The sequence below is a fragment of the Erpetoichthys calabaricus genome, chromosome 1 (genome assembly GCF_900747795.2).
Source record: "Erpetoichthys calabaricus chromosome 1, fErpCal1.3, whole genome shotgun sequence".
Classification (NCBI taxonomy): Eukaryota; Metazoa; Chordata; class Cladistia; order Polypteriformes; family Polypteridae; genus Erpetoichthys; species Erpetoichthys calabaricus.
In genome coordinates, this window is record NC_041394.2 from 176,975,681 (window position 1) to 177,001,668 (window position 25,988).

Sequence of the window (25,988 nt, forward strand, 5' to 3'; positions counted from 1 at the left end):
GCAGAAGAATTAAACTTTGAAATCATTTTAAATTAGATACTCTAATATTAGAGCATTTAAATAGTGAATTAAAGGGACATAGTACATTATAAAGAAAGCAGATTGATTTCTTCAGTGTCATGAACAGTGATCCTCTTGCTAGCACTTACTAAGTGGGACTCTAAATGCAAACAATGAATGAGAGAAAGGTACAGGGAGTCCTTATGAGAAAACAAAATAAAGGTAAAGATGTAGTATTGCACTGGTGAGAAAGGATATTTCAGCGTTCTTGGGACAAGTAAGCGTTTAAGCTCTCACAATAAAAGTGGACTCAACTACTTTTTTCTTGCCGTTCTGCCCAGATTATTTTGGAACCACTACACACCTGTGTTTATGAGTGTGTTTTCTGTTAGGTATATTGTAAACTTTTTAAATTTAACCCTCTGTGTCCTGCTTGATTCCTGTGTAGAAGGGCCAGTGGTGGAATGTAAGAACAACCATGTGCCGAAATTCTCTGCCTGGACAGAGTCCCAAAAGTCTAACAGTATATTAACAGGTAGGAAAATAGTTGGTTTACACTATATTTTTCGATTGTATACAATGACTTGCCGCAAATAAAAAACAAATCAAATTTTTGTAATAAGTATGTTTTTTCAAATCCATGACATTCTAAGAACATTCTAATCTCTTGCAGTTTTCCAGCAACTAAAGTGACTAGACTGCAGTAATCTATGGAAGTACAGTGTACTTCACTTTCTTGTAGTATAGTGTATCACAAAGACAGCAATGTCTTGATTTAAATACTGGAATGGATTAATTAATTAATTAATTAATTAATGCAGTTATTTCTTTGTTAGTTTGTATGTTTATTGTTTTTTCTGTAACAATGTCATTAAAGCATATATTTTTCTGAGGTATTCACATGTGAGAAAGTAGGTAACCTCCCAGCGGTAAAAGGGACTAATAAGGAGGCAAATGAGTGATTTGAAAATTGAAGAGTGAGAAGTGCTGCTTAGATTAAAAAGGCTGAAATCAAACAGTGCTCTGATAGTGCTCCTCCTGTTCCTCCTCACACAAAGGAGCAGTTGAGTTGATGCCCTTCTACAGCCCTGTCCAACTATCCTTGTGTAATAGCCCATCTCCTGGTATCTCCTCCATTCTCTTGAGACTGTGCTGGGAGAAACAGCAAACCTTTTTGTTACAGCAGATATGGATGTGCCATCCTGCAAGACCTGGACTACCTGTGCAACCTGAATCAGCTGCATGTACCACCTCATGCTACCAGTACTGACAAGGTTGCAAGCAAAATGCAAAACTAGAGACAGACTAGAAATCAGACAGGAAAGATAAGGAGAAAGCAACTGTCTGTGGTCACCACCTGTAAAACCATTCCCTTTTTGGGGGTTGTCTTGCTGTTGCACCTGTTGTCACTTTCATTTACACAAAAGCAGGTGAAACTGATTCACAATCGCTTATGATTCCTGCTTGGACAGGTTGATAGACCTGAACCTTAATTAGCTTGGTGTTAGACTGTAACGATTAAGTGTTGTCTTAAATTTTTCGAGCAGTATATATACTGTAAATGATTTAGATAGGAATATAAGTAACAGGCTAGTTAAGTTTGCAGATGATACCAAGCTAGGAGAATTAGAAATCCATTGAGTCATTTTAGAGGGACAGGCTTGGGCAGATTTGTGGCAGATGAAATTTAATATAACTTAATATTAATTGTTGAGTGTAGAAAGTGAAAATGTTAGCTTTGAATACACAAAGGGAGGTGTGAAAGTCGACAGTATACCTTAGGAGAAGGATTTAGGAGTTGTAGTGGACTTGACACTGTCAGCTGCCAGACAGTGCTCAGAAACCATTAAGAATGCTAACAGAATGTTAAGTTATATAGTGCTAGCTGTCCCCAGCGGCTCTGCCCGTGTAGTAGTGAAACAGGACAAACTTTAAAAATCAATAAACAAACAAGTATCGCTAGCTAAGCGGTGGCAAGGAACATTCCAAAACGTGGCCAGAGGTAGGGCAATTCAAACGGAGGCTAGCGTGTGAGTGAGGAGGATTCCGCCCGGCTCTCCACTCCTGATGTCACGCTTCCCCCTCCCCTTGGCCCGCAGCCTCTGTCTCAGATTAGCGTTAATATATCACTCCTGCAAGTGAGCTATGATACTCAGTGTGATGATTGAAGTCGCAAAATCAATCAGAATGTTCAAGCAAATTATTGAAAAAAGCCCAATCTAAATCTGCTAAGTAGTTCTCTTGTGAAAGGCAGGCAGAAGGCAGGCAGGCAGGAGGGCAGGCAGGCAGGCAGGCAGGCAGGCAGGCAGGCAGACAGACAGACAGACAGACAGACAGACAGACAGACAGACAGACAGACAGACAGACAGACAGACAGACAGAGGTTGGATTTTATATATATAGAGACGATGTGTGGAGTACAAGTCTAAGGATGATATGCTCAAACTTTATGTGTCACTGTTGGGGTACAGTTTTGGTCTCCAGGCTACAAAAAGGATAGAGCAGCACTAGAAAAAGTCCAGAGTAGAACATCTAGGCTGATTCCAGGGCTACAGGGGGTGAGTAACAAAGAAAGATTAAAAGAGCTGAGCCTTTTCATTTTAAGCAAAAGATTAGGAGGTGATATGATTGAAGTGTTTATAATTATGAAAGGAATTAGTACAGTGGATTAAGACTCATATTTTAAAATGAGTTCATCAAGAACATGGGACACAGTTGGAAACTTGTTAAGGGTAAATTTCGCACAAAGATTAGGAAGTTTTTCTTTACACAGAGAACTAGAGACACATGGATGTTATTTTAGAAGGATTAAGTGGAACAGACTGGTAGGCTTTGTTGGGCTGAATGGCCTTTTTTTGTCTATATTGTTCTAATATTCTATACTTAAGAGTACAGTAGTTGATAGTACCAAAAGACTGTGATTTAAATCTCTAATAATTGCATACAGTTGGGTCAAATCAATGCAAACATTTCTGGAAAAGGCTGTGCTGAACAGATATCCATAGTATTTGGATGCAACATGGAAAAGTAATATGGATAAAACAGATGTAGTGCCAAGCTGTGGGTTCATAGATGTATATTTACTGGAGTTAGTGCTAAAAATGAGGTTGATGGCTTTTGCACAACATGATAGTACACATTGTATACTGTGGCATGATGGTTATGGGCTTTTAGTGCAACACCTAGACTTAATGTACATAATTACATTATGTACATTATAATGTACATAAGGCATTTTCATCCGATTTTACAAGGCAAAATGAAACTTTTTCCATGCCACATTGCCTTCAACTGGAGATCTCAGACTACAAAAAGTAAAAAGCTGACATGCATTTAGAGAAAGCAAAATAATATAGCGGCAGGAAATGTAAAAATACCATACCATATCGTACTATTTACTAAACCCACTTAATCCTGAGCAGGGTTGTAGGGTCCTGGAGTCTACATGCACTGTTAAAAATATTAATCATAAAAGAAAATGGAAGTTTAGAGGCTGTTACCACTTGGAAAGCAGAATATATTAAGAGTAACTGAAACATGGCTCACATGTCAACATGCTTATACATGCAGCAAAGGTTTAGTGAATGAGGTTTATCATTAAATTTAGATAGAACCTTTGTACCTAGAACTTTTAAATACAGAAGGGAAGCATTGACATAGCAGATTCTCTTAGAATTTAAGTTGTGTTCCAGTCTCACAAGAAAGATCTGTGCCTCCTCTATTTCTGTCTCTTATTTTTAATACCTATCCAACTAAACCTTTTTATTTTTACAGAATCGGACCTTCTGGAGAAACTGAAAAAAAACAAGATTTGCAAGGCCTTGTTCTTAATGCAAAAAGCAGCTCTGTCAGCAAAGCAACTGAAAGGCAGTGCTGTTCAAAGTGAACTTATTGAGGTGAGCTTATTTGACCCATCACATGTGCCAATTGTTTTATGTTTTGTCTGTATTTAACCATTAACCAGATCTGTTCTTGTTTTCTTGTTTTCACAAAAAAAGAAAAATGCTCCAGAAAATATGTGATTGACTGTATAGCTTTTTTCTGATGGTTTACCCTTCATTCTTAGACACATTGTGCTAAGAACAGGTTTCTCCATCTTTGTTCCTTATATTTGATTAATGGTTACAGCCTTTTTTTCTGTGCAGAAATAAATCAAAAACAGATTTTCCTGGAACTCATCAACACAAGTCTACTCATATCTGCCACACATACTGTAAAATAAGTAATATTAACTAATTATGCCCTGCGGGGGGATCTCCAGCTCCCCAAACCTGACACAGACAGACACAAGGCACAAGTCCAGCACAACATACATATTTATTTGTGTGAAACTCTTCCCAAAGAGTTTCCCACTAACAATCACACAGTACAAATAAGAACAATAAACTAAGCATAAAGCAGTTCACTGCAAGACTCAGTCTTCTTTTTCTCTCTCTCTCTGTGTCACTCTTTCCATTTCCACTCCTCCTCCAGCAAGCTTTAGCTCTCTTCCTCCCAACTCTAGCCTCTGGAATGAAGGCAATGGGTTTATTTTATGCTGCACTAAGGTCCAGTGGCCCATTAGTGTGGTCTTGAAGCACTTCCATGTGTGATGGAAGCCCGACAAAGTAGTGCTCCATAATCCCCGCAGCACCCCTTGGTAGCACCCATGGAGCCCAACAGGGCTGAGCTGCAGAACTCCATGTCTCATGGCGCCCTGTGGGCACTGCTGCAACCCTGGGGGGCTGCCATATAGTAATCCAGGCGAGATAGTGCCCTATGCATACTCTCTACCTTAGTCCTTCCAGTACACGGCATCCCTACTGTCTGCCACATAATTTATAGCATTTTTTGCAGGTATATCTCTTATTCTGAATTATACCAGAAGAAAAACCATCTTCTTAGGCATTAGAGCACATCCTCCAAGTGTCTTATGAGTGGCCATTCTCAAAGTCAGCGTGCAATCCTGATTTATATCGAATATTAACTCAGAGATTCCTGAAAAGGCTGAAGCCCAGGCTAGACAGATGGAATATAAGAATCCAATAATGTTCATATTTAACACAGACAGTAATCTGAACCCAGGATTCTTCAGACAGGAGGCAGCAGTGCTACCCACTGTGCCCTAATAATCAATAAACTATGTCTACAGTAATCCCTCCTCCATCGCGGGGGTTGCGTTCCAGAGCCACCCGCAAAATAAGAAAATCTGCGAAGTAGAAACCATATGTTTATATGGTTATTTTTATATTGTCATGCTTGGGTCACAGATTTGCGCAGAAAACACAGGAGGTTGTAGAGAGACAGGAACGTTATTCAAACACTGCAAACAAAACATTTGTCTCTTTTTCAAAAGTTTAAAACTGTGCTCCATGACAAGACAGAGATGACAGTTCAGTCTCACAATTAAAAGAATGCAAACATATCTTCCTCTTCAAGTCAGGAGCAGATGTCAGAGAGATAGAGAAAAAAAGCAAACAAATCAATAGGGCTGTTTAGCTTTTAAGTATGCGAAGCAACCGCGGCACAAAGCTGTTGAAGGCGGCAGCTCACACCCCCCTCCGTCAGGAGCAGAGAGAGAGAGAGAGAGAGACAGATAGAGAGAGCCAGAGAAAAACAAACAAGCACAAATCAATACGTGCCCTTCGAGCTTTTAAGTATGCGAAGCACTGTGCAGCATGTCGCTTCAGGAAGCAGCTTGCACAGAAGGTAGCAATGTGAAGATAATCTTTCAGCATTTTTAGACGAGCGTCCGTATCGTCTAGGTGTGCGAACAGCCCCCCTGCTCAATCCCCCTACGTCAGGATCAGAGAAAGTCAGCGCAAGACAGAGACGGAGAAAAGTAAGTTGGATAGCTTCTCAGCCATCTGCCAATAGCGTCCCTTGTATGAAATCAACTGGGCAAACCAACTGAGGAAGCATGTACCAGAAATTAAAAGATCCATTGTCCGCAGAAATCCGCGAACCAGCAAAACATCCGCGATATATATTTAAATATGCTTACACATAAAATCCGCGATGGAGTGAATCCGCGAAAGGCGAAGCGCGATATAGCGAGGGATTACTGTATATAAAAATGGAAGTATGAAAAGAATACAGTTTAGTTGGTACTTTATGTGGCTAAAAAGTCATTCAAGAACTTCCAATTTATAGAAAGTATCACATTTCTCCCTAAATTCAACAGCTTTAATGCCTTTGATAAACCCTTTTTTGCTTAGCCTTTTCTCTTTTGATTTCTGCCTAACTGTAAATAAATCATACATTTTCTGATGTCAAAAACTATCTTGTTTTAATAAATGCTCTAAAGTATAGTTGTATTCATTTTCATTTAATTACCCTACATAAATGTTCCTGTTAAGAGAACAATTTACAGACAGCATCAATGTGTCTAGATTTCAAGTTTAAGACACTGTATATAGCCCTGTCCTTTTATTTTCTGAAAACAACTTCACAAACATGACTTCAGAAACATCTTTTGAATTCTTACTTAGAAACCAAATATTGTTGTGGGTACTACAAAGGCACATAGACCCATTTAAATTATATTTAAATTAAAGAAGAGTCTTAAACATTGTTTTAGTATTGGAGTAGAATGAAAAATGCCAGTCCATGTAACACTTTCAAAACTGAGCTAAACATTTTTGAACTACAGTCATAAAAATAGAGGTGCCAAAATGGTTCTTCAGGGTGATGCCATAGGGGAACCGTTTTTGGTTCCCAAAAGAGCCATCCACATGAAGGTTCCAGAAAGAAAGAAAAACTTATTTAAATCCATAGAAGGCTCCACACAGTCAATAATCATGACTAGATGATAACAGATTTGTGAAATACCAGTGGGTCTCGATTTTAAAAGGACCCTTTGTGCATGCAAGATCACAGGCTAAGTCCAGGGTTTCTTAATCTGTTAGTGTCCACTGTCCTACCCTAACCTACCACACATTAAAGATTTTATTTTCTACATGTTGGGAAGAAACCTTCCTGGAATGAAATGGTGCTTGGTCAAGCAATTGTCCGATGAGGAACCACACAACCTAGTAAAGAACCATAAAGTGCCATTCAAGAACTATTATATTTAAGAGTGTAGCTTTCCTATATTGTATGTCTCCTTTTCACAATGCCACCTAATTCCGAGTTATTCATTTAAGTTATATTTAAACTAATAGCACTCATATTAAAAGCTTGTTTAGAATAAAAGATTTCATCTTACCTCAATTATTAATGCACTGGATGTGACTCACAGGAGAAGACTGAGCAACATACCTGGGATGTATTGAAGGGATTAATTCTATCGGCCAGCATTGGAAATGGCTGAAAATTTTCCAAGAGGAGCTGGAAACTGTTTCATGGATAGTGAAGTGTTTTCAGTCTGTTGCCATGGAAACCAAACCAGTACAAAGTGGGATAAAAAATCGGAATGAATAGGTGATGAAAGTTTTGCGTGGGATGAATGTCTAAAGGTGCTGAAAGGGCCTTTCAACAGTCACTGACTGTGAGCCCCTTGACGAAATTGTGCCAGAAATCACAGTATACTGTATAGTGCCATTGCTACCTATCATGTAGCATGTATTTTGTTATAAACGGCTCATCTTTGCACAAAGCTATCTATTATTGCTTACTGTGTTAGTCTCTGTCTAAAAATGTTAATTGATTATCATATTATTGTGTCCTCTACAAGTGTCACATATAGATACATGACAAAGGAAAGTTAATTGTGTTATGGGGTTAAAAGTACTACACATGTCTGTTATTTGAAAAGGTAAAAAAAAATCTTTTCATTGTTTCTTGTTCAGGTCAGGTCAGGTCAGGTTGGAGAGCAAGCACTGATAGAGTGCATTGCCACACCCACCACTTGACAAAACAGCGCATAATCCTGGTTGGCATCCCCCCCTAGGCAGAAACGCGGTCCAGTCCCACCCTCGGAAATGACCATCTATCTGCCATAGTCAGGAGTTACCTGGGCATCCCCCTTGCTTGGTCCAGCCAGTCAGATCCTCAACAATGAAGATCCTGCTAGCCGGATAACTCTTGGGGAGTTGTGCCACATGGCTGTAGTGTCGTAACTGATGCTCCCTCACAATGCAGGTAATGTGCCTCACTTGGGACTTCGTGAGCAACCGCTTGTTCAACATAAACTCAAGCCAGCGGCACCCAAGAATTCTCCAAAGAGATACAGTACTGAAGGAGTACAGTCTTCATTTCAGGTCAGTGGATAGTGTCCATGTCTCGCAACCATATAGCAAAATAGGGAGCATCAGGACTCTAAAGACTTGGACCTTTGTCCTTTTGCAGAGAAATTCGGAGCACCAGATATCCCTTTCCAGCAACCTCATGAACCCCCATGCTCTCCCAATCCATCTACTGACTTCATAGGTAGAGTCACCAGAGACATGAATGTTCCTTCCCGAAGTAAATAAACCTCTCTATTAGGTCGACATTCGGTCCTCAGACATACACACTGCTCATGGCTGTGTCTTAAGAAGTTATTACAAGCCTGGATCTTGATTTTTATCCAGGGCACTTGTAAGCCCAGACTCCTCACTCAGTCTCTCGATAGCCCCGATCAGAGACTCCATTTTCTCCGTGAAGATCACAGTATCGTCAGCAAAATCAAGATCAGTGAATCTTTCTTCACCAACAGATGGAGCACAGTCACTGGACTCCATGACTCAGATCAACACCCATTCCATGCAAGCACTGAACAGAGTAGGAGCAAGAACACACTCCTGATAAACCCCAGAATTAATTGGGAAAAACATAGAGGTTCTGCCTCCACTCTGCACAGCACTCACAGTACCAGTGTACAGGTCAGCCATGATATCCAGCAACTTTGGGGGAATCCTGCAGAGTCTTTGGATGTCCTACAAGACAGTGTGATCAACTGAGTCAAACACTTTATGAAAATCAATAAGTCAATAAGAAGTCTGGTTATAAAACCAGACTGCTCTGGTCACTTGTAGGTGAGCAAGTGATCACAGATTCTATTGAGGATTTAATGGCGAATGATTAAAAATTGAGTAATATTTATAGTTTTTGTAAATGTTTAATGAAAGGCATTGCCTCGTATTAAAAAAAATAGTTACAATGAAAAATTGGAATTATGCAGATTTTAATTGTGTCAAATGAACAGCTTTTATTACCAAGTAATATGTGTCTTTAACATCTAAGGTAGTCTGATTATCTTTTAACTAAGAGTTCTGTCATACACTAGGCTGATTTTAATGTGTAATTAATATTTTCTACACTGCTCTACGCTGTTCTGGGTACCAGGGAGTTCCAGTGGGTAGCACTCAGTCTTCATCTATCTGGAATTTGCATTTTCATTATAAGTCTGCACAGGTTTCCCTCCTAAGTCTCAGAAATGTAGATGATAGGTTAAGTCATCGTCTTCTTCTTCATTCGGCTGCTCCAATTAGGGGTCGCCACAGCTGGTTATCTTTTTCCATATCTTACTCTCCTCAGCATTTTGCTCTGTCACACCCACCACTTGCATATTCTCTCTCACCACATCCATAAACCTCCTCTTAGGCCTTCCTCTTTCTCTGTTGCCTGGTAGCTCCATTCCTAACATCTTTCTCCCAATATACCCATCATCTCTCCCAATCTCGCCTCTCTGACTTTGTCTCCAAACCATCCAACCTGAGCTGACCCTCTAATGTACTAATTTTTAACCCTATCCATCCTCATAACACCCAGTGCAAATCTTAGCATCTTTAACTCTGCCACATCTAGCTCTGTCTCCTGTCTTTTTGTCAGTGCCACTGCCTTCAACCTGTATAACATAGCTGGTCTCACTAACATCTTGTAGACCTTCCCTTTCACTCTTGTTGGTACCCTTTTGTCTAGACATCACTCCTGACACTCTTCTCCACCCATGACACCCTTCCTGCACTCTCTTCTTCACCTCCATTACACAATCCCCATTACTCTGTACTGTTGATTTCAAGCATTTAAACTCATCCACCTTCGCTAACTCTACTCCTTGCATCCTCACCATTCCACTGACCTTCCCCTCATTCACACACATGTATTCTGTCTTGTTCTTACTGACCTTCATTCCTCTCCTCTCTAGAGCATATCTCCACCTCTCCAGGGTCTCCTCAACCTGCTCCCTACTCTTGCTACAGATCACAATGTCATCAGCAAACATCATAGTCCACAGGGACTCCTGTATAATTTTGTGTGTCAACCTGTCCATCACCATTGCAAATAACCAAGTATTCAGAGTCAATCCCTGATGTAATCCCACCTCAACCTTAAATGCACTTGTCACTCCTACTGCAGACCACACTAATGTCCCACTTCCCCCATACATATCCTGTACAACTCTGCCATGCTTCTCTGCCACTCCCAACTGCCTTATACAATACCTCTGTGGGCACCCTACCATATGCTTTCTCCAGGTCCACAAACACGCAATGCAACTCCTTCTGGCCTTCTCTGTACTTCTTCATCAACACCCTCAGAGCAAACATTGCATCTGTTGTGCTCTTTCCCAGCATGAAACCATACTGCTGCTTTGCTAATCATCACCTCCCTTATTAACCTAGCTTCCACTGCTGTTTCCCATAATTTTATGCTGTGGCTGATCAATTTTATCCCTCTGTATCTACTACAGTTCTGCACATAACGCTTATTATTAAAAATCGGTACCAGTACACTTCTTCTTCACTACTCGGGCATCCTCTTACTTTCCAAGACTGCAATCTGGTTAGAAACGCCACTGCAATCTCTCCTAAACTCCTCCATGCTTCCACAGGTATGTCATCTGGACCAACTGCCTTCCCATTCTTGATCCTCTTCATAGCTGTACTTTCTCCTAGATATTTCTTCTTCTATAATACGCTACCGTGGCTGTTCGTTTGTCTGTCCAGGATTTTAAATCACCTGTAGCTCGCAAACCGTTTCACCTATTGACTTGAAATTTGGTACACATATACTACGTGACATCTACCATCTGCTTTCGGGGATATGATATTATTACTCTTTTTATTTTTATTTTATTTTCTTGTAGAATCAACTCTCAGCAGCGCGCAGCAGGGCAGCCGTGCGGCGCATGCGTACGGGCGCCATTCTCATTCCCTACCACGTTCGCTAATCATTCTTGAGGCAGATTGAAGACTTAAGAGCCAGATTAAGTGAATAATTAAAGAAAACGTTCTAAGTAATTGCAACACAAAAACTAACTTAATCAGTTTTAACGTGAAAAAATGGCAACGAAAGAAGAGAAGCAGCGGGCCGCTAGGGTGGAGTAAAGAAGAGCTGCTCAGGAAGCAGCAAGCACATCAACCTTTGAGCAAACGAATGCTAAACGTACAGAGAAATAGGATGAATACTATGAATGCTCAAGTCAAGTGTATTCACTGCACGTTATCGTGCAGTGCGCCGTTACTGGTATACTGTATATATCATTTTCTTTGAACTTTTAGCAAAAAATCAATACAAATAAGTTTTTACAAAGTCTGGTTACAAATCGTAAATAAATATAAATCTCAGTATGAAATAATTTTCCTACGCCTTGGAAAAAGAAGGACCTCACCTTTCTCAGAGATCTCCAAAATCTCTGTTCGCATTATTTTAGATGTATTGTGTTTTGCTGCAATAGTTTATTCAGAGGGGGTATCTCTTTCTCTAAATCACTTCTTATGTGCTTTGTTTCAGGAGGCACTGGATTTAATTCAGAAAGCAGAAAATGAAAACAAGAAGTTATTTCAACTCAACGTTCCTAGAAATTCAGTGAATCAACCTAAAAGTGATGTTCCTCCTGCCCCTCTCCTTGTAGCCAGAAGCAGATCGTCTGTCATTTTTGAACCTGCACCTTTCAGCCCAGCAGAACCGGTAAGCGGTTTTCTTGGGACTAAGACATTAGAAATGCATGGAGAGTATCTATCTATCTATCTATCTATCTATCTATCTATCTATCTATCTATCTATCTATCTATCTATCTATCTATCTATCTATCTATCTATCTATCTATCTATCTATCTATCTATCTATCTATCTATCTATCTATCTATCTATCTATCTATCTATCTATCTATCTATCTATCTATCTATCTATCTATCACTTATTGCTGGTTTTACTTTGTTTAGTCCATTTCCCTGTATCCATCTATCCATGTGATTTCAAACCTACTTAATCCCATTAAGAGTCACAGGGAAAGACCGCAACCATAAAAGGATGGACCACTATTTTATTGCAGGGCACACCCACACCTACACCGATGCTCTGCCACTATTACTTTTTCCAATTAACTTACAGCAAACATCTTTCAGAAAAGACTGAACGATCTAGAGAAAGCCAACAACAACAGAGAAAGAATGTAGAAACTCAACAAAGAGAGGCAGGCAGAAACCAATATCGTATTGTAACCATAGCCTTCCTGATTATTTGCATTTTGTTAAATATTTTTGTTCTGTGTTTCCTGTAAACTGATGATAAATAATGAGTGGGGTATTTGGAATATTTGTACTAAATTGTTTAAACCATCTTATCTCATTCCTGTCTCCAAAGGTGTCCTTTTATCGTATCTTTGCTCGCCCTGTGATTGGAGTTAATATAAAGCTGAGGCTGAGCGACTGTAGCTTTCCTGGCACTGGAGAAGAGGTAAGTCTCATGATCTGGTGTTTGATTTTTAATTTTGTTCAAAATTATCCTCAGTCTCAAAAGTAGTTGAGACACTGTTTTAGGGGTTTTACAGATTAAGGAATCTTATGGTTACATTTGTGTTCTGATTTTTAACATTATTCCATCATTTTCCCGCCACCCCATTTTAATGTTCTTGATGGCACCGCTATTATTAGGCAGGATGGCTAGGACTGTGCAGTACATGATGTCATTATCATTTGGTTTAAAAGGTCAGCATCATGCACTGCCTGATTTGTCCGACCCAAAAACTGTTTATGTCTTTTCATTATATTTAATTAATGGTTACAGACTTTTTTTCTGTCTGGACCTTGATCTTTGGCCTACATATTGGGCTCAGTATTGGAACCACAACTGCCAGGGGGCTCCAGCTTCCCAGCACTTGACACAAGCAGACACAGGCACATGTTCAGCTCTGCACACAAGACTTACTGTGATGTGGGAAATGCTTTCCCTTTATTCCCCACCACCAATGCTGCACAGTACAAAGCACAATGAAGAACAATCAAACACAATAAAGCACACAGCACTATGCCTCTCTCTCTCTCTTCCACCTCCACTCCTCCTTCAAGCTTTGTCCTCTTCCTCCTGACTCTGGCTCTCTGAATGGAGTGAGGCGGCTCCTTTTATAGAGCACCAGGAAGTGCTTCAGGTGTCCCATAATCTCCTTCTGGGTGTACTTCTGGGTGTGGCGAAATTCTTGCAGAGGAGGGCTCAGCCATTCCCTATGCACCCTCTGGCAGTGGCCATGGGCCCCAGCAGGGTTGACCTTCTATACTCCAAGCCTGTGGCACTATAGCAAGCAAGGGGGACTGTACTCTGTTGTCCCAGGGGAGGTACTGCCCCGTACAAGCTCTTTCCCCTGGTTCTTCCCTTAAGAAGGTGTCCCGGCCAGATAAGAGTCCCAGTTCTCCATTACAATATACAGTATATATTGTAACTACAAGGGGGGCACCAGAGAGGTCCAAACCACAGACATAATATACCTGAAACAAATCCTGGTTCAAATAAAAGATATTTATTCAAGTGCAGCACCTCTCCAGTGATCACCCTTCCAAAGACATGTCAAAATACACTAATATACCAATCACAATTCCTCCTCCAAGAGTGTAGCCCACTGCTTCCCAAACCCTGACTCAGTCCAAGTGAGGCCATGGGCTTCCTTTCAAATCAGACCTGGGAACTGCTTCCAGTCTCCTGTCCAGGTCATCCAGAGCACTGAAAAGTCAGGAGGCATTAATGCATTGTGTCACCAACTGCAATGTCTAGTCCTTTAATTTAACATTCTCGAGACAATTAAATCAGGCAACTACACTTGCAAAGATAGATTTGTCCTCTAATTCAATTATCAGGAAGATAATATTACAGAATATGCTCTACTCTTTTAGGGCAAAAGGAAATACTTTGGAGCTCCTGTCATTTTATTCCTCTTTCAAATTTTTTAGAGAATCTGCCTTTTGATACGTTTATTTCAAAGACATTTTGTGTTTGTGGACCTAATGGCATCGTTTTGGGATTATTTACAGGTTCCAGTTTCTGGGAAGTGTTGGATGAGAGTGGAAGGTCTTCAGTCTAATGAAATGTACATGTTTGCTGTGGCTGCCTACAATGCAGATGGGAAGATAATTGGTGGTAGAATTGGAGAAGCCACCAAGCCTATGCTTATAACCCAGTCTCTCCCACTGCTCAATGCATGGGCTTATCTGGCACAGGTAAAGTTCTGGTTTGGTCCATTTTTTAAATTTTTTTTTTGTAGAGGCCAATGATTTTAAATTTCTTGGCATGTAGTATATTCAGCAGTGTTGTATAGGTAGTACTAGGGCAACATTTGTTAGGATGTGAGTCTTCTACTCTCTAATGTAATATTTCACCCAGAACTAGAGTCAAGGGACTTCCCTCAGCCCTATAAAGGTGGGGACAACCCACAAAACACACATGGAAAATAATAAATAAGAAAGAAAGAAAAAACTCAACAATGTTAATGTAACCGACTGTAATGTGCCTTTCTCTGCGCCGTGTAAATGACCGCCAAGTCAGAGGCATGTAGGATCAAAACAAAAGTTTTTATTTTCCTTTCCCATAATAAAAAGGGAAAAAATAGAACAGGGAGTCACATAAGCAGCTTCTCTCCCATGCCCTGAACAAGGTCCACCATGCTTCTCGCCTTTTATTTACACAATAAACACATTGCATACAAAACTATTTACAAAAACATTACTCAAATTTTCCAGAGAGAACTATTTACAATATACATAGCTTTATACAAGAAAAAATATCCTAACTTTATACTTATATATTCTTAACAAACAATAAAAAATAGAGTATCATCCCTTTCCAAAAACAAAAAGGGAAAAAAAAAGGAACAGGGTGTCACATAAATGGCTTCTCCCCATGCCTATTAAATAATAATTAAATCAATTACAAATTATTTTAAACAAATCATTAATACAAAATAAATAAAATAAAAAATCAGAAAAAGCTTGGGGAGAGCTGAAAACACCATCTACCTCAACAGCGTCCACCGTGCTTCTGGTGACAGAACCAAGAAACGTGGTGCATGCATGTTGTGAGGTGTGACGCTAATTCATGCTTGTACTACAACATATTATACAATCGGTGTACTACTAACTATTTACAGGGATCAACTAATTTTGGAGAAGTTCATAACTAAAATAAAGTGATATTATAGATAACATATTACAATTTGCTAAGTTAACATAGACATAAAAAAATCAGCTTTACTACTCTAGCTGGAGCAGAAACTGTGGCTGAAATATGCCTAATGATTTGCTCATTTATTATTTTTTCTTCTTTTCAGGCAGCGTACCAGACAGGTCATTTCAATGTGGCCAAGAAGGCCTTTCAGGTGCTGTGGGATTATTTTGTAATTTCTCCAACACCAAATATTAGTATCAGTGAGGAGCCATATACTTACATCGAGAGACTAAAACCAAGGTAAATAATTTTAATGTCGGGCTCTATGAACAAAAAAATTTAATAAAATCTGCTGCCACCACCCTGAAGAAACAAAATACCAAAGAATGGATGGAACAAGGTAACTAATGATTGTGTAATGAAATGCTTTGGATAAACCATACCTGATATTGAAAAAGATTGGAAATTCTGTATTTCTAAGAACTGTACCAGGGAAAAGAATGCACCATACAGTAGGGGAACAGACAAAGGCAAGGTCAGATGACAAGCTGAAGGTCTATAACCAGAGAAGTCAAAGTAAATCAAGATGACAAACCCAGAGCACTAACCAGGAAGAATAATCTTTACAAAAATGATTATACCCGGAGATCCTAAACTAGATTGGTTATCTCTTCCTTTCTTAACTAATCTGTCATGAGGTGTATTTTTTTCAATTAGATCCATCATCAGAATACTGAATGCTGCAGAGTGATGACATAATGTGTCACATGATCTCCAGGTCATGTGATAAACAGCAGGCATAGCAACCACAAAACCATGACCATTCAAAGACACCACAAAATGGCAAAGAACACAAGAAAAAAAATTCCAAAATGGCTCCATGTTGATATAACTGTAATAACTCTGTTTTTCAACTGCATTATTATCATTCTTTAATTTAATATTATTTATTGTATCAGTATGCTGCTGCGGGAGAATGTGAATTTCCCATTGGGATTAATAAAGTATCTATCTATCTATCTATCTATCTATCTATCTATCTATCTATCTATCTATCTATCTATCTATCTATCTAATGTAAAAAATAATAATCACAAATAATGTAAGAATAAAAATTTCAAGAATATAGCGAAAAGGTTCCAGAAATCTATAATGTGAATTCATGCCATGGCTTCCTCGGCTGGTGTATTTATGCCAAACTGCCTAATGCTTGAACAAGTCTTTTTTAAGAAATGGAACCATATTAAGACTGATAACTCCCTTCCCCACCCTGGTTCCTGTTGCACTGGTATTAGTACAAAACATATGGTACTAAAGAAATAATCAAAATAGGTCAATATTAGTGCATACAAAAAAGTAATTAAACCAACTACTTGGTGACATAACTCGCACTTGCTGCTGAGCTTCATTATAGCAAAAGTTCAAAGGTGACTCACTAAAAACAGTAGAAGGTGGAACATGGATCATTAAATTGCCATAGTGTGTCATAGTAGGGCCAGTGATAATCCTGTGTGTTCTTTTCAGAGAAGTAGGAGTTATTATCCTTCTGTTGCATTTTCAGCTCACTTAACACTTGTGAGCCAGCAGTTGACCATTCCATCACTTCTTGCTAAGTCTTCTGCACATGCCATCAGCAGATTCACCTAGCTAGCAGATGCCAGTGTTTTAGAGTCCACGTTGCTCTTCCTGTAGGTTCATGTCTAGTTAATGTTTTGGCTACTATAGAACTGTATTAGGGTCCTACTTTCAGAAGGAAAATAACTTACTTCTAATTTCAGTCAGTGTTTCTTTTGAGCAAGATAAGCTCCTCAAATATTATATGCTTTATTTGTTACAGTAGATAAATGTTGTAAGAAAAAACAATCAGGAGATAGAATGAATAAACCATCCCAACTAGTACATCTAAAATAGCTAATACAGCTAAATGTAAAACAGCCTCACAGCTCTCATTTAGCTATTAGAATCTCCAGTAAACAAAATGATAATGGGAAATGGATAATCTCAATACTGAATTTCCAGTTTCACGTGAAAAACAAAATCTTTTAAAGATGCCCAACATTTTCTCATACTGCTTCTTTATTACCCACAGTAAGTTTTTTGTTGAGAATCACCACAGACCTGGGGCCTCATGTATAAACGGTGCGTACGCACAGAAATGTTGTGTACGAACGTTTCCACACTCAAATCGCGATGTATAAAACCTAAACTTGGCGTAAAGCCACGCACATTTCCACGGTACCTCATGCCCTGGTGTACGCAATTTCTCCACTTGGTTTTGCAGACTGGCGGCACCCAGCGTCAAAGCAGTGCTACTGTTCCTGTGTGTTTTGTCATGGTAGTGTAATATATATTGCTCTACTTTCCCCTATTGTATTATTAATATGTAGCCTTAGAATGCCTAATCTCACAGACTTACCACTGTTTATAAGGTATTATTGTATATAACTTATCCCTACCTTCCCTCCCTACCTTCCCTTCTATATCTATAACCTCAGGCAATTAGATGCAGTAAAAGACAAGCAGAAGTTAAGTTACAGTTTAAACAATGTATTAGTATTATTGATAATATTCATAAATAATAACAAAATGCAAAGTACATTTGAATATTGGCAACCATACAACCTGATTAAATGATGATATGTAGTTCAGGTGGCACACAGTCTTCTGGTTACTTAAATGTCTCTAGTTAGGCATCATTGGTGCTCAGCTTTCAGCCACATGTCTGTTCAAAATGGCTGCTGAGCTGTGCTCTTCATCACAGGATAGCAAGAGAGATGCTTCTTCATCATATGTTAGTTGGTAAGAGAGAGAGTGTGAGGTTAAACACATACATTTATAGATGTTCTGTCCAACCCCTCGAGCCAATAGGACATCATGGTACTTAATGGCCTCTAAGACAAGCCAATTCCAAACAGCCATACTTCAGACCAATGGGGAAAATAGAACATCTTAACATCTGCCCCCAAACCATATGTTAAAGTACACCTTAGCCCATTTGCGGGGGTAGAAATGACTTTAGCAAAGAAACACTTGCCAAACTGGTTTAAAACACACATCCCCCAAATCCTGTCGTAAAATTCAAACAGACCCATTCCTAAAGGATGGGGGTGGGGGGGGGGGGTAAACACTAAATTACACTGCTTTGTCTAAATTACAAATAAAGATATACAGTACAAAATATTCATCAAGTTATATGTAAATTCTTACATCACAACACTGTGTGATCACCCTTTCTTTCTTAGACCCACATTCCTGACGCGGCTTTATAAATACACTGAAACTAACTGCATATTGTTTATTAGTGTAATGCATCTGATTGTAATTAACCTGTAGCAATATAATGGTCCAGGGAATAGCCATAGTATTCCAAATACAATAACTGCTTTACAGTTGTTACGCTCACTGCGTCGTCTTCTTCTTTCAGCTGCTCCCGTTAAGGGTTGCCACAGAGGATCATCTTTTTCCATATTACTCTCACTGCACCACTCGGAGTATTTATATCACTGTATCTGAGTGGGGAATCACAACAGCAGCTGATCGGAAAGAGAATTATCGGTATACAGTTTCAAGCACACACTACCTCAGCCACGGCAAAACGCGTCAAAGCTTTTCCTGTACGGACCTCGCGTTTCAGAAACAGTTTCATCCCAAGAACTATAAACGCACTCAATCAAGTGCTCCTTGTAGAACTGTTTGTACTTATAAGTACAATTACCCCACTGTAAACTTGCACTACAGTTATAATATTGCACAACCTGCGCCACTTTATAAAGCGCGTATGATGACGATTACATTTTTAAGATGAAATGCAGCAAAATATGTTGCTTATAGTATACAGATAAAACTTTAACTTCATTTAAATAATCTGTATTGTTAATAATTAAACATGTGAGGACACGGTGCCGCAGCGCTAGCTAGTTCACGGATAGCTCCTGCCTTGCGCTGTATTATTGCTGGTGCTGACGCGACACTGGAAGGATAGACGGATAGAATAATTAAACATGTACTACGAAGATATGTCAATGTTCCTTAAAAGTATTGAAGAATTGGCGTTCTAAGCTTACAGATGGCTGAACGTCTATTACAGAGCTGATTGTGTGGCGATTGGGTATTTGGAGAAAGAAAAGTAAGGTCAGGAATTGGAAGTTAGTACGTTTGAAAGAGACAGTACTTGTGTAATAAATTATTTCATCGAAGGTCGCACATGGCGCAGCAAGCCTCTTGCGTGAGATATGAACAATCACTGCGCCACCGTGTTCCCATGTTTAATAACATGCTTTCATTCCTATCATCATGAAAAAGATATCACGTATACATCTCCGTGTTTTAATTATTCACAGAGCTGTAATATCACGAATGTAATGGATTCTGTGTCCTGTCGGAGAAAGAGAAAGAACGGAAGCACGTAGTGATTCACACACATAGAGCACATAGAAGATCAAACACAGAACAAAGCATTTAACGTGCTACTTGAGAAACTAGTAAATTAAACGATTTTAAGATGAAGTTTATGATGTTCTACTTTAATGACAAAACAAACTACGTGATTAAAGTGGAAATTTCAAGATTAAAGTTGACATTTCGTGCTTTTTTCCCACTGTGTGCCTATTTTTTTTTCTCTGTACCCTAATAAGCTTTCATATGACACTCAGACGGTCCGCTACGAGTCGCCTTTTCATGCCGACTTTGAGATGTGACAACTTCTTTTTCATTTCGGGCACTGTGCGACTTTGTGAACTTGAGCTTTCGAGTTTCTCCAACAGTATATCACTCGATCAACTTTCTTTTGTTAATTATACCACTGTTTAAACCAACAAATATTACATTTTTCCTTTGCCTCCACTTGGTATTCGCTGAAATTCTTATATTTTCCCCCATGCTTTTCCCATTGTCTTTTCACAGAAGGCTATTTATATCGATTTGCATATTCAAAGAGGCATAATTCTGGGAGGAGTTGGGGCGGGACAGAAGGCGCGTGCACGTGCATTACTTTTCACGCTGATCGGGATTTATGTAGCGGAAGAACGTGGAAGTATGCGTACGTACAGATTCCTGCATCTGGATTTTTCTGTGCGTACGCACATTTCTGCTTTTGTGCTTATGCCATGTTATAGTGTGAGTTCTACGCACGCCGTTATACATGAGGCCCCTGGTAAGAGGTCCATTCCAAGGACAGCTAGGGCTGAACCAGCACAGGGAATATACTCAGTATTCTTGTGAAAAGGTGACACAAACATAGGGAAAAGGTGTAAGGCATCCAAAAAGTATTACAAAGAAGGCCAAGGCTGTCACCAACTCCCAACTGTCACCAGGCAGTCAGTCCTCAAACTCCAAAAGAAGCCTGCACAGACCTAAAATGGGCCTTTGACTTTCAAAGTTCAAATTAAATGTTAAAAAATAAAACAATCAGAAATGCCGTTTTAGGGAAAGGCTAGCTGTGAACTTTAATAGACAAAACAAAGCAAACATCACATTTAAAGAAATTATTAAAAAATCACAACCAAGAAACAAAACAGGTGAAAAGACAAAATGGTATGTCTAAAATGGCAAGCTGAAGCAAACAAGTTCTAATCCATAAAACAAGAGCAAACTTCAAGGACAAAGCAAAAAAATAATCAGAAACCAGAAAAACCAATACAATACTCATAATAATGATCACTCTAATAACTCTCAATAAACCTCTGCTGAGGTTTTCTCCTTCACCTGAATTCAAAGGTCGAGAGTGGTCCCAGCAGCAATGACATCAGCTTGGCTATACCTTTTTGAGGTTTCACGCATAGAAAACAAGGAACGTAAGAATAGTATATGTACACAATGCATAAATACTAAATAATTACTAATCATAAAAAAAACTAAATTTACATAACAGCAAAACAAATGAAAAAAAATAATTAAAAAACAGCTCCTTCAATTCCATTTTGAAAATATTTAAGGATGGTTTTGTGTTTTGCATGTTTTTGTACAGCTTGTCTAAAGATGTCCTTTCCCAGTCATCTCCACTCCTCCTCTACCTCTTCTGGTACACCATATTTATTGGAAGTGACATTAAGGTCCATGAGGAAGTGCTCTACTGTGACGCAGTCTCTGACAATGGCCCACTTATCTGGGGACAGGTACAGTATTTGTAGGTGTTCTGTATCAGTTAAGCAAGGATTTGACTATCAAGTTAAATTACTTTCTCAAGGTTATGCAGTAAATCAAAAGTCACTTAAACTGTGCTCCATCTGTAAAATATATCTCGAAATAGTTCCTATGTTTCCTGAACGTCTTACCATCTTGGTTAAAGTTGTCAGCCAAATGTAAAAAATACAAATGTTAACTCTTATCTCTCTTTCCCTCTCTAATTTATTATTATTGCTTGCTACCATGTCTCTCAGTAGGGTAAGCAGAGTAAAAGTGTAGTGAATTATTATTATTGCTGTGCTCATTATTAGCTTTTATGACCTGAGCCCGAGGGCAGCACAGTGGTGCAGTGATAGTGTTACTGCCCTGCAGTAAGAAGACCAGGGTTTACATCTTCGATTTTCTTTTTGTGGTGCTTGCACGTTCTTCTCTATGTGTTCTGGTTTCCTCCAAATGTCCAAACATATGCAGGTTTGGTGAACTGGCATTGTTAAATTGGTGCTAGTGTGTGTGTGTGTGTGTGTGTGTGTGTGTGCGTGTGTGTATGCATGTGCATACATCCTGTAATGGACTAGTGCCCTGTCCGTATTGTGTTCCTGCCTTCTTCCCATTGATTATGGGATGGGTCCCAACTGACCTAAGGTCCTGCTCTGGATAAGTGGGTTAGGAAGATGAATGGATGGACCTGACCCTGGGATTCCCCATCACCTTCCTACCTCACATATAATTTAGGAGGTAGCTGAAACCTTAAGATATCAATGGCACTTGGAGACAGCAGCCCTTTGTATACCCCTTGATGTACCTGGGCATTATTGTCAGGATATTTTGGATAAAAGAGCAATAGAGATTAACTTCTGATAATTTTGTGAATTCTAACTGGATCACTTGGTAGGGAAAGTAATGTGTGTGGATGAAATGTAAGCTGCTGTGTATGATCATGAAGTGCCAACTCCCTAATGCCTCTGTAAGTAACACTGGTAGGTTGTCTCCTATTTTCACTCACTGTGTTTCTTAACAGGTCGCCCGTTTTGCAGAATGTGAGAAGATGCTGTTAGCTTTGGATCTTGGACTATGGCTGAATGATAGGAATTGCTGCCTTCAATCAGTTGTTCAGTGCTATGGGTTGCTAGCCCCTCTACTATTCCATAAGATTCCTTCCATCTCTGTTGTACAGGTGAGTTAGTAGAGGTGCACCTTGTGTGGTATTTAAGTGGTTGTGATCCTCTGTTGCATTTACGTTAGTAAGATCTGTAGGGAGTCCAACTGATTGATTGGTTTTGTTATAAGAAAAGACAAGAAGAACAAAAAACATTATTAATGCCCTTTGACCCATAAACCAGGTGTTCTTAAATTTTAATCTGAGGACCTTTACAATACAGGGAACCAAGAAGAGGATTATTATCAAAACGAGAGCATAGCCATAAATGGAAAAAAACAATGACAATCTACAGTAATAAATAACAGTAAACATTTTTATTTCCTTTCAAGCATATTTCTCATATGAATATTACTAAAAGAGAAAAGTGGAAACCAAACACATTGCTAATAAAACAATAACTCATTCAAAACAGAGAACAGATTTTTGATGGCTATCATTGCTAGTGTAAATGGTTAGGTTAGGCATTAATAAAGCTGAGGGAAATCAATTTTTGGGTGGTGGGTGTGGTGATTTTTGAACAGATAGTGTGAATGATCACTTAGTCACTTGGTTAATGGCACCAGAAGAGGAATAAAGTAGTCAAAAATAATTAATCAATGCAGTTTATTTACCTCATCTTAAATAACATTATTTTTTTTAAATGAATGTTTTTCAAATGAGCTCCATCGCTAACAGTACAGTTTGCTAAATGAGTTCAGAAATAGTTCAGCATACCCTGCTTTTCATTTAACAGTTTTTCCTTAAAAATGCACGCACAGTTTATATTTTATATGGTGACAGGATATACAGTACCTTGATGAATATTTTGGTGAACAGTCTAGTTTGATCAGCGTCATGCTACCGACTGTGTTGAACAGTGCTGAATGTCTACAGATTATATCAATTTCTGAATATTTTCTGGTGATCGTACAGTTGTTAGTGGTCCAACAAACCTGTCCTTCGCAAATAGTACTTTGAAATTCATTGATCCACTTTAAAACATTGTTACTAGAAGGAATTCTCCCCCACCCAGGTACTTAAACATAATTCAAAATCTTATTTGCACCTTTGCTGTGGATTAAGATTCAATGTGTGCCATAACTGTGGTGGACTGGCGCCCTGCCCGGGGTTTGTTTCCTGCCTTGTGGCCTATGTTGGCTGGGATTGGCTCCAGCAGACCCCCATGACCCTGTAGTTAGGATATAGTGGGTTGGATAATGTATGGATGGATGTATGCCATAACAGTGAACACACAATGAACCACCAACCAGTTCTCCATGGCTAATGAAACTGCTCTAGTGTACAATTTAGCGTATATACTCCAGCTTTATTCAGCCACCCTTCATAACACCCCAAAAATCGCCATAGCCTTGTGCCTCATCCATTAATTTCATTGTGACTTTTTCAGCCATCGCCCAGGTCCCTTCATCTGTGTTATTTGCTAATCTCACACCTTTAATTATACATGTCTTTTGTTGCCAATCAACTCAATATGATTGTTTCACTGGTTTTTAGAGAGTAGGTGTTGTTGCGGAGAATTATTTTAATATTTAAATGATACAAATGAAAGCTCCCTGTGTTGCATCAACAGCATTGTTTGGCATGCTACTGCGATACATAGTATGCTAAATAGATGGTGGCACATCACATGACACAGAATTTGTGTAGTATATAGTACACTAAACAGAGGGCGCTGCATCACTCAACAGAGAATTCATGCAATAAACACTATGCTAAACAGAAGGTGGCACATCACTTGTCGCACAATTCACACAATAAATAGTACTCTAAATAAATGGAACTGCATCATAGAATTTGTGTAATAAATAGCATGCTAAGTAGAGGGTGGTGCACCATTCGAAATAGAATTGGATGAACTTGGCTAATTTTAATACGCTATCATGTGGTGAGCCATCATAAACATGTCTGCAACCTGACTATGGTTCTTCTTAAAGTGCCAAATAATATGAATATTTATTTACTATTGGTAGAGGCAGCTTACCATTGAGTGTAGTTATCCAACTAGATTAGTGTTTTATTTTAATGTTCACTAGGGGGCTTCACCCCCTGCTCGCTTTGATCGCCAACCCCCCATCCTGTGCTACGCGCCAGCCACTTCGCATCTCTGACGCTCCCGTATGTGGATTTCACTTTCACCAAACAACAAATCTTTTAATTCTCGCGGATACACCTCTTCATTGGGAAGAAACACTACTTTTCCCTGATGGCAACACGAATTAGACGATCTCCATATCTCCAACTTAAAGTGTAAATGCGAACAATGTATTCAATCTCTTTTCGCCATTCTGTTATTTCACCGAGTAATAATTTCCGTTTGTTTGTGCTAATGCGATCTTTACTATCATTTTTTTGAGACTTTCGAATTTTAATTCTTTCATTACCTCTAACCTGCTCTGCATGTGTACCGCGCCAACATTTTTGAACCTCTTTACGATGTTCTACTTTGTCATCTACTCTTTGTCTTTTATTTCCAGCCCCGGGTGTGGTTAAATCTCTTGGCACAAAGAGAAAAAGTCTCTGAAAAAGTCACGTCTCGACTCAGGATTCTTTTATATAATAGAGAGATTTGATTGGTTATACAGTATAGTATATACTCTCTCTCTATTTTGTAGGCATAAATATAAAAATAGTATTCTAGTATTCCCATCTTTGACTTCATTGATCTCTGTGACCCATGCATTTCTGAGAGTAGGGGAGTATTTTAAGCAGAGAGGCATGAAATGGAGAAGAGCAAGTAGAAGAGTTTTCATCCTTGTGTTGATAATTGTTGATTAAATGCACATGAGCTTTTGTACAGTATATATTTTTAGATATGAATTTCAAAAGATGCTTTACAATGTTTTACTTTATGTATATGCTTTGTTAACATTTGAGGCATGTTTATAAGTCTTCTTTATTTTGTGATAGTTAATTATGCCAGTTGTTCAAAGTGCATCACCCCTGCTCAAAGTTGCATGCGTTATTGTTATTATTATTCCTAATTGCAACATTAGGTTTAGTATCACTACTACTACACTACTACATTTTTTCAGCTATTGCTGTTATTATCTGCATTGGTGTTATCATATTATTCTTTGTTGTAATATTTTTACTTTCTGATAATTGTGAAAGTGATGTTGTGATTCTGGCACTACAAAATAACAAAAACATGTGAGGCTTTAGAAAAGATTCACAAAACAGACCAGAAATGAGACTTGCCAGGCCCAGCATAGGCCTCACCCATGCAAGCCTCTGTTGCATAAACTGCAGGCTTGGGTGCAGTGAGGACAGGAGGTGTTTCTTTGTGGACAGCTTTAATAGAGACATGATCAATGGTGTCTACAAGGTACTGAATGTTGCCTTGAGTTATTTGTATAACAACAATAACAGCAACATTTATTTCTATAGCACATTTTCATAATGAAGCTCAAAGTGCTTTAAAAAATGTC

At 39.0% G+C, this 25,988-nt stretch overlaps 2 protein-coding genes across 4 annotated transcripts in view; one reads left to right on the plus strand and one right to left on the minus strand.

Annotated features, from left to right (window-relative positions):
• Positions 1–1,998, minus strand: part of hdac10 (histone deacetylase 10) — a 313,475-nt gene extending 311,477 nt beyond the window's left edge. The window contains exon 1 of the mRNA XM_051924423.1: positions 1,983–1,998. The gene's annotated coding sequence lies outside the window, so the exon portion shown is untranslated. The remainder of the gene's footprint in view (positions 1–1,982) is intronic.
• The window catches only part of cfap54 (cilia and flagella associated protein 54), a 212,851-nt gene that overhangs the window by 37,227 nt on the left and 149,636 nt on the right, over positions 1–25,988 (plus strand). For all 3 annotated transcript variants that reach the window (XR_007934367.1, XM_051924377.1, XM_051924375.1), the window contains exons 19-26: positions 449–535; positions 3,775–3,896; positions 11,638–11,814; positions 12,492–12,584; positions 14,150–14,335; positions 15,442–15,578; positions 21,244–21,391; positions 22,420–22,575. Coding sequence is in view for 2 of the 3 variants with exons in the window: in XM_051924377.1 (XP_051780337.1) it covers positions 449–535; positions 3,775–3,896; positions 11,638–11,814; positions 12,492–12,584; positions 14,150–14,335; positions 15,442–15,578; positions 21,244–21,391; positions 22,420–22,575 (1,106 nt within the window). In the remaining variant the exon portion in view is untranslated. The remainder of the gene's footprint in view (positions 1–448; positions 536–3,774; positions 3,897–11,637; positions 11,815–12,491; positions 12,585–14,149; positions 14,336–15,441; positions 15,579–21,243; positions 21,392–22,419; positions 22,576–25,988) is intronic.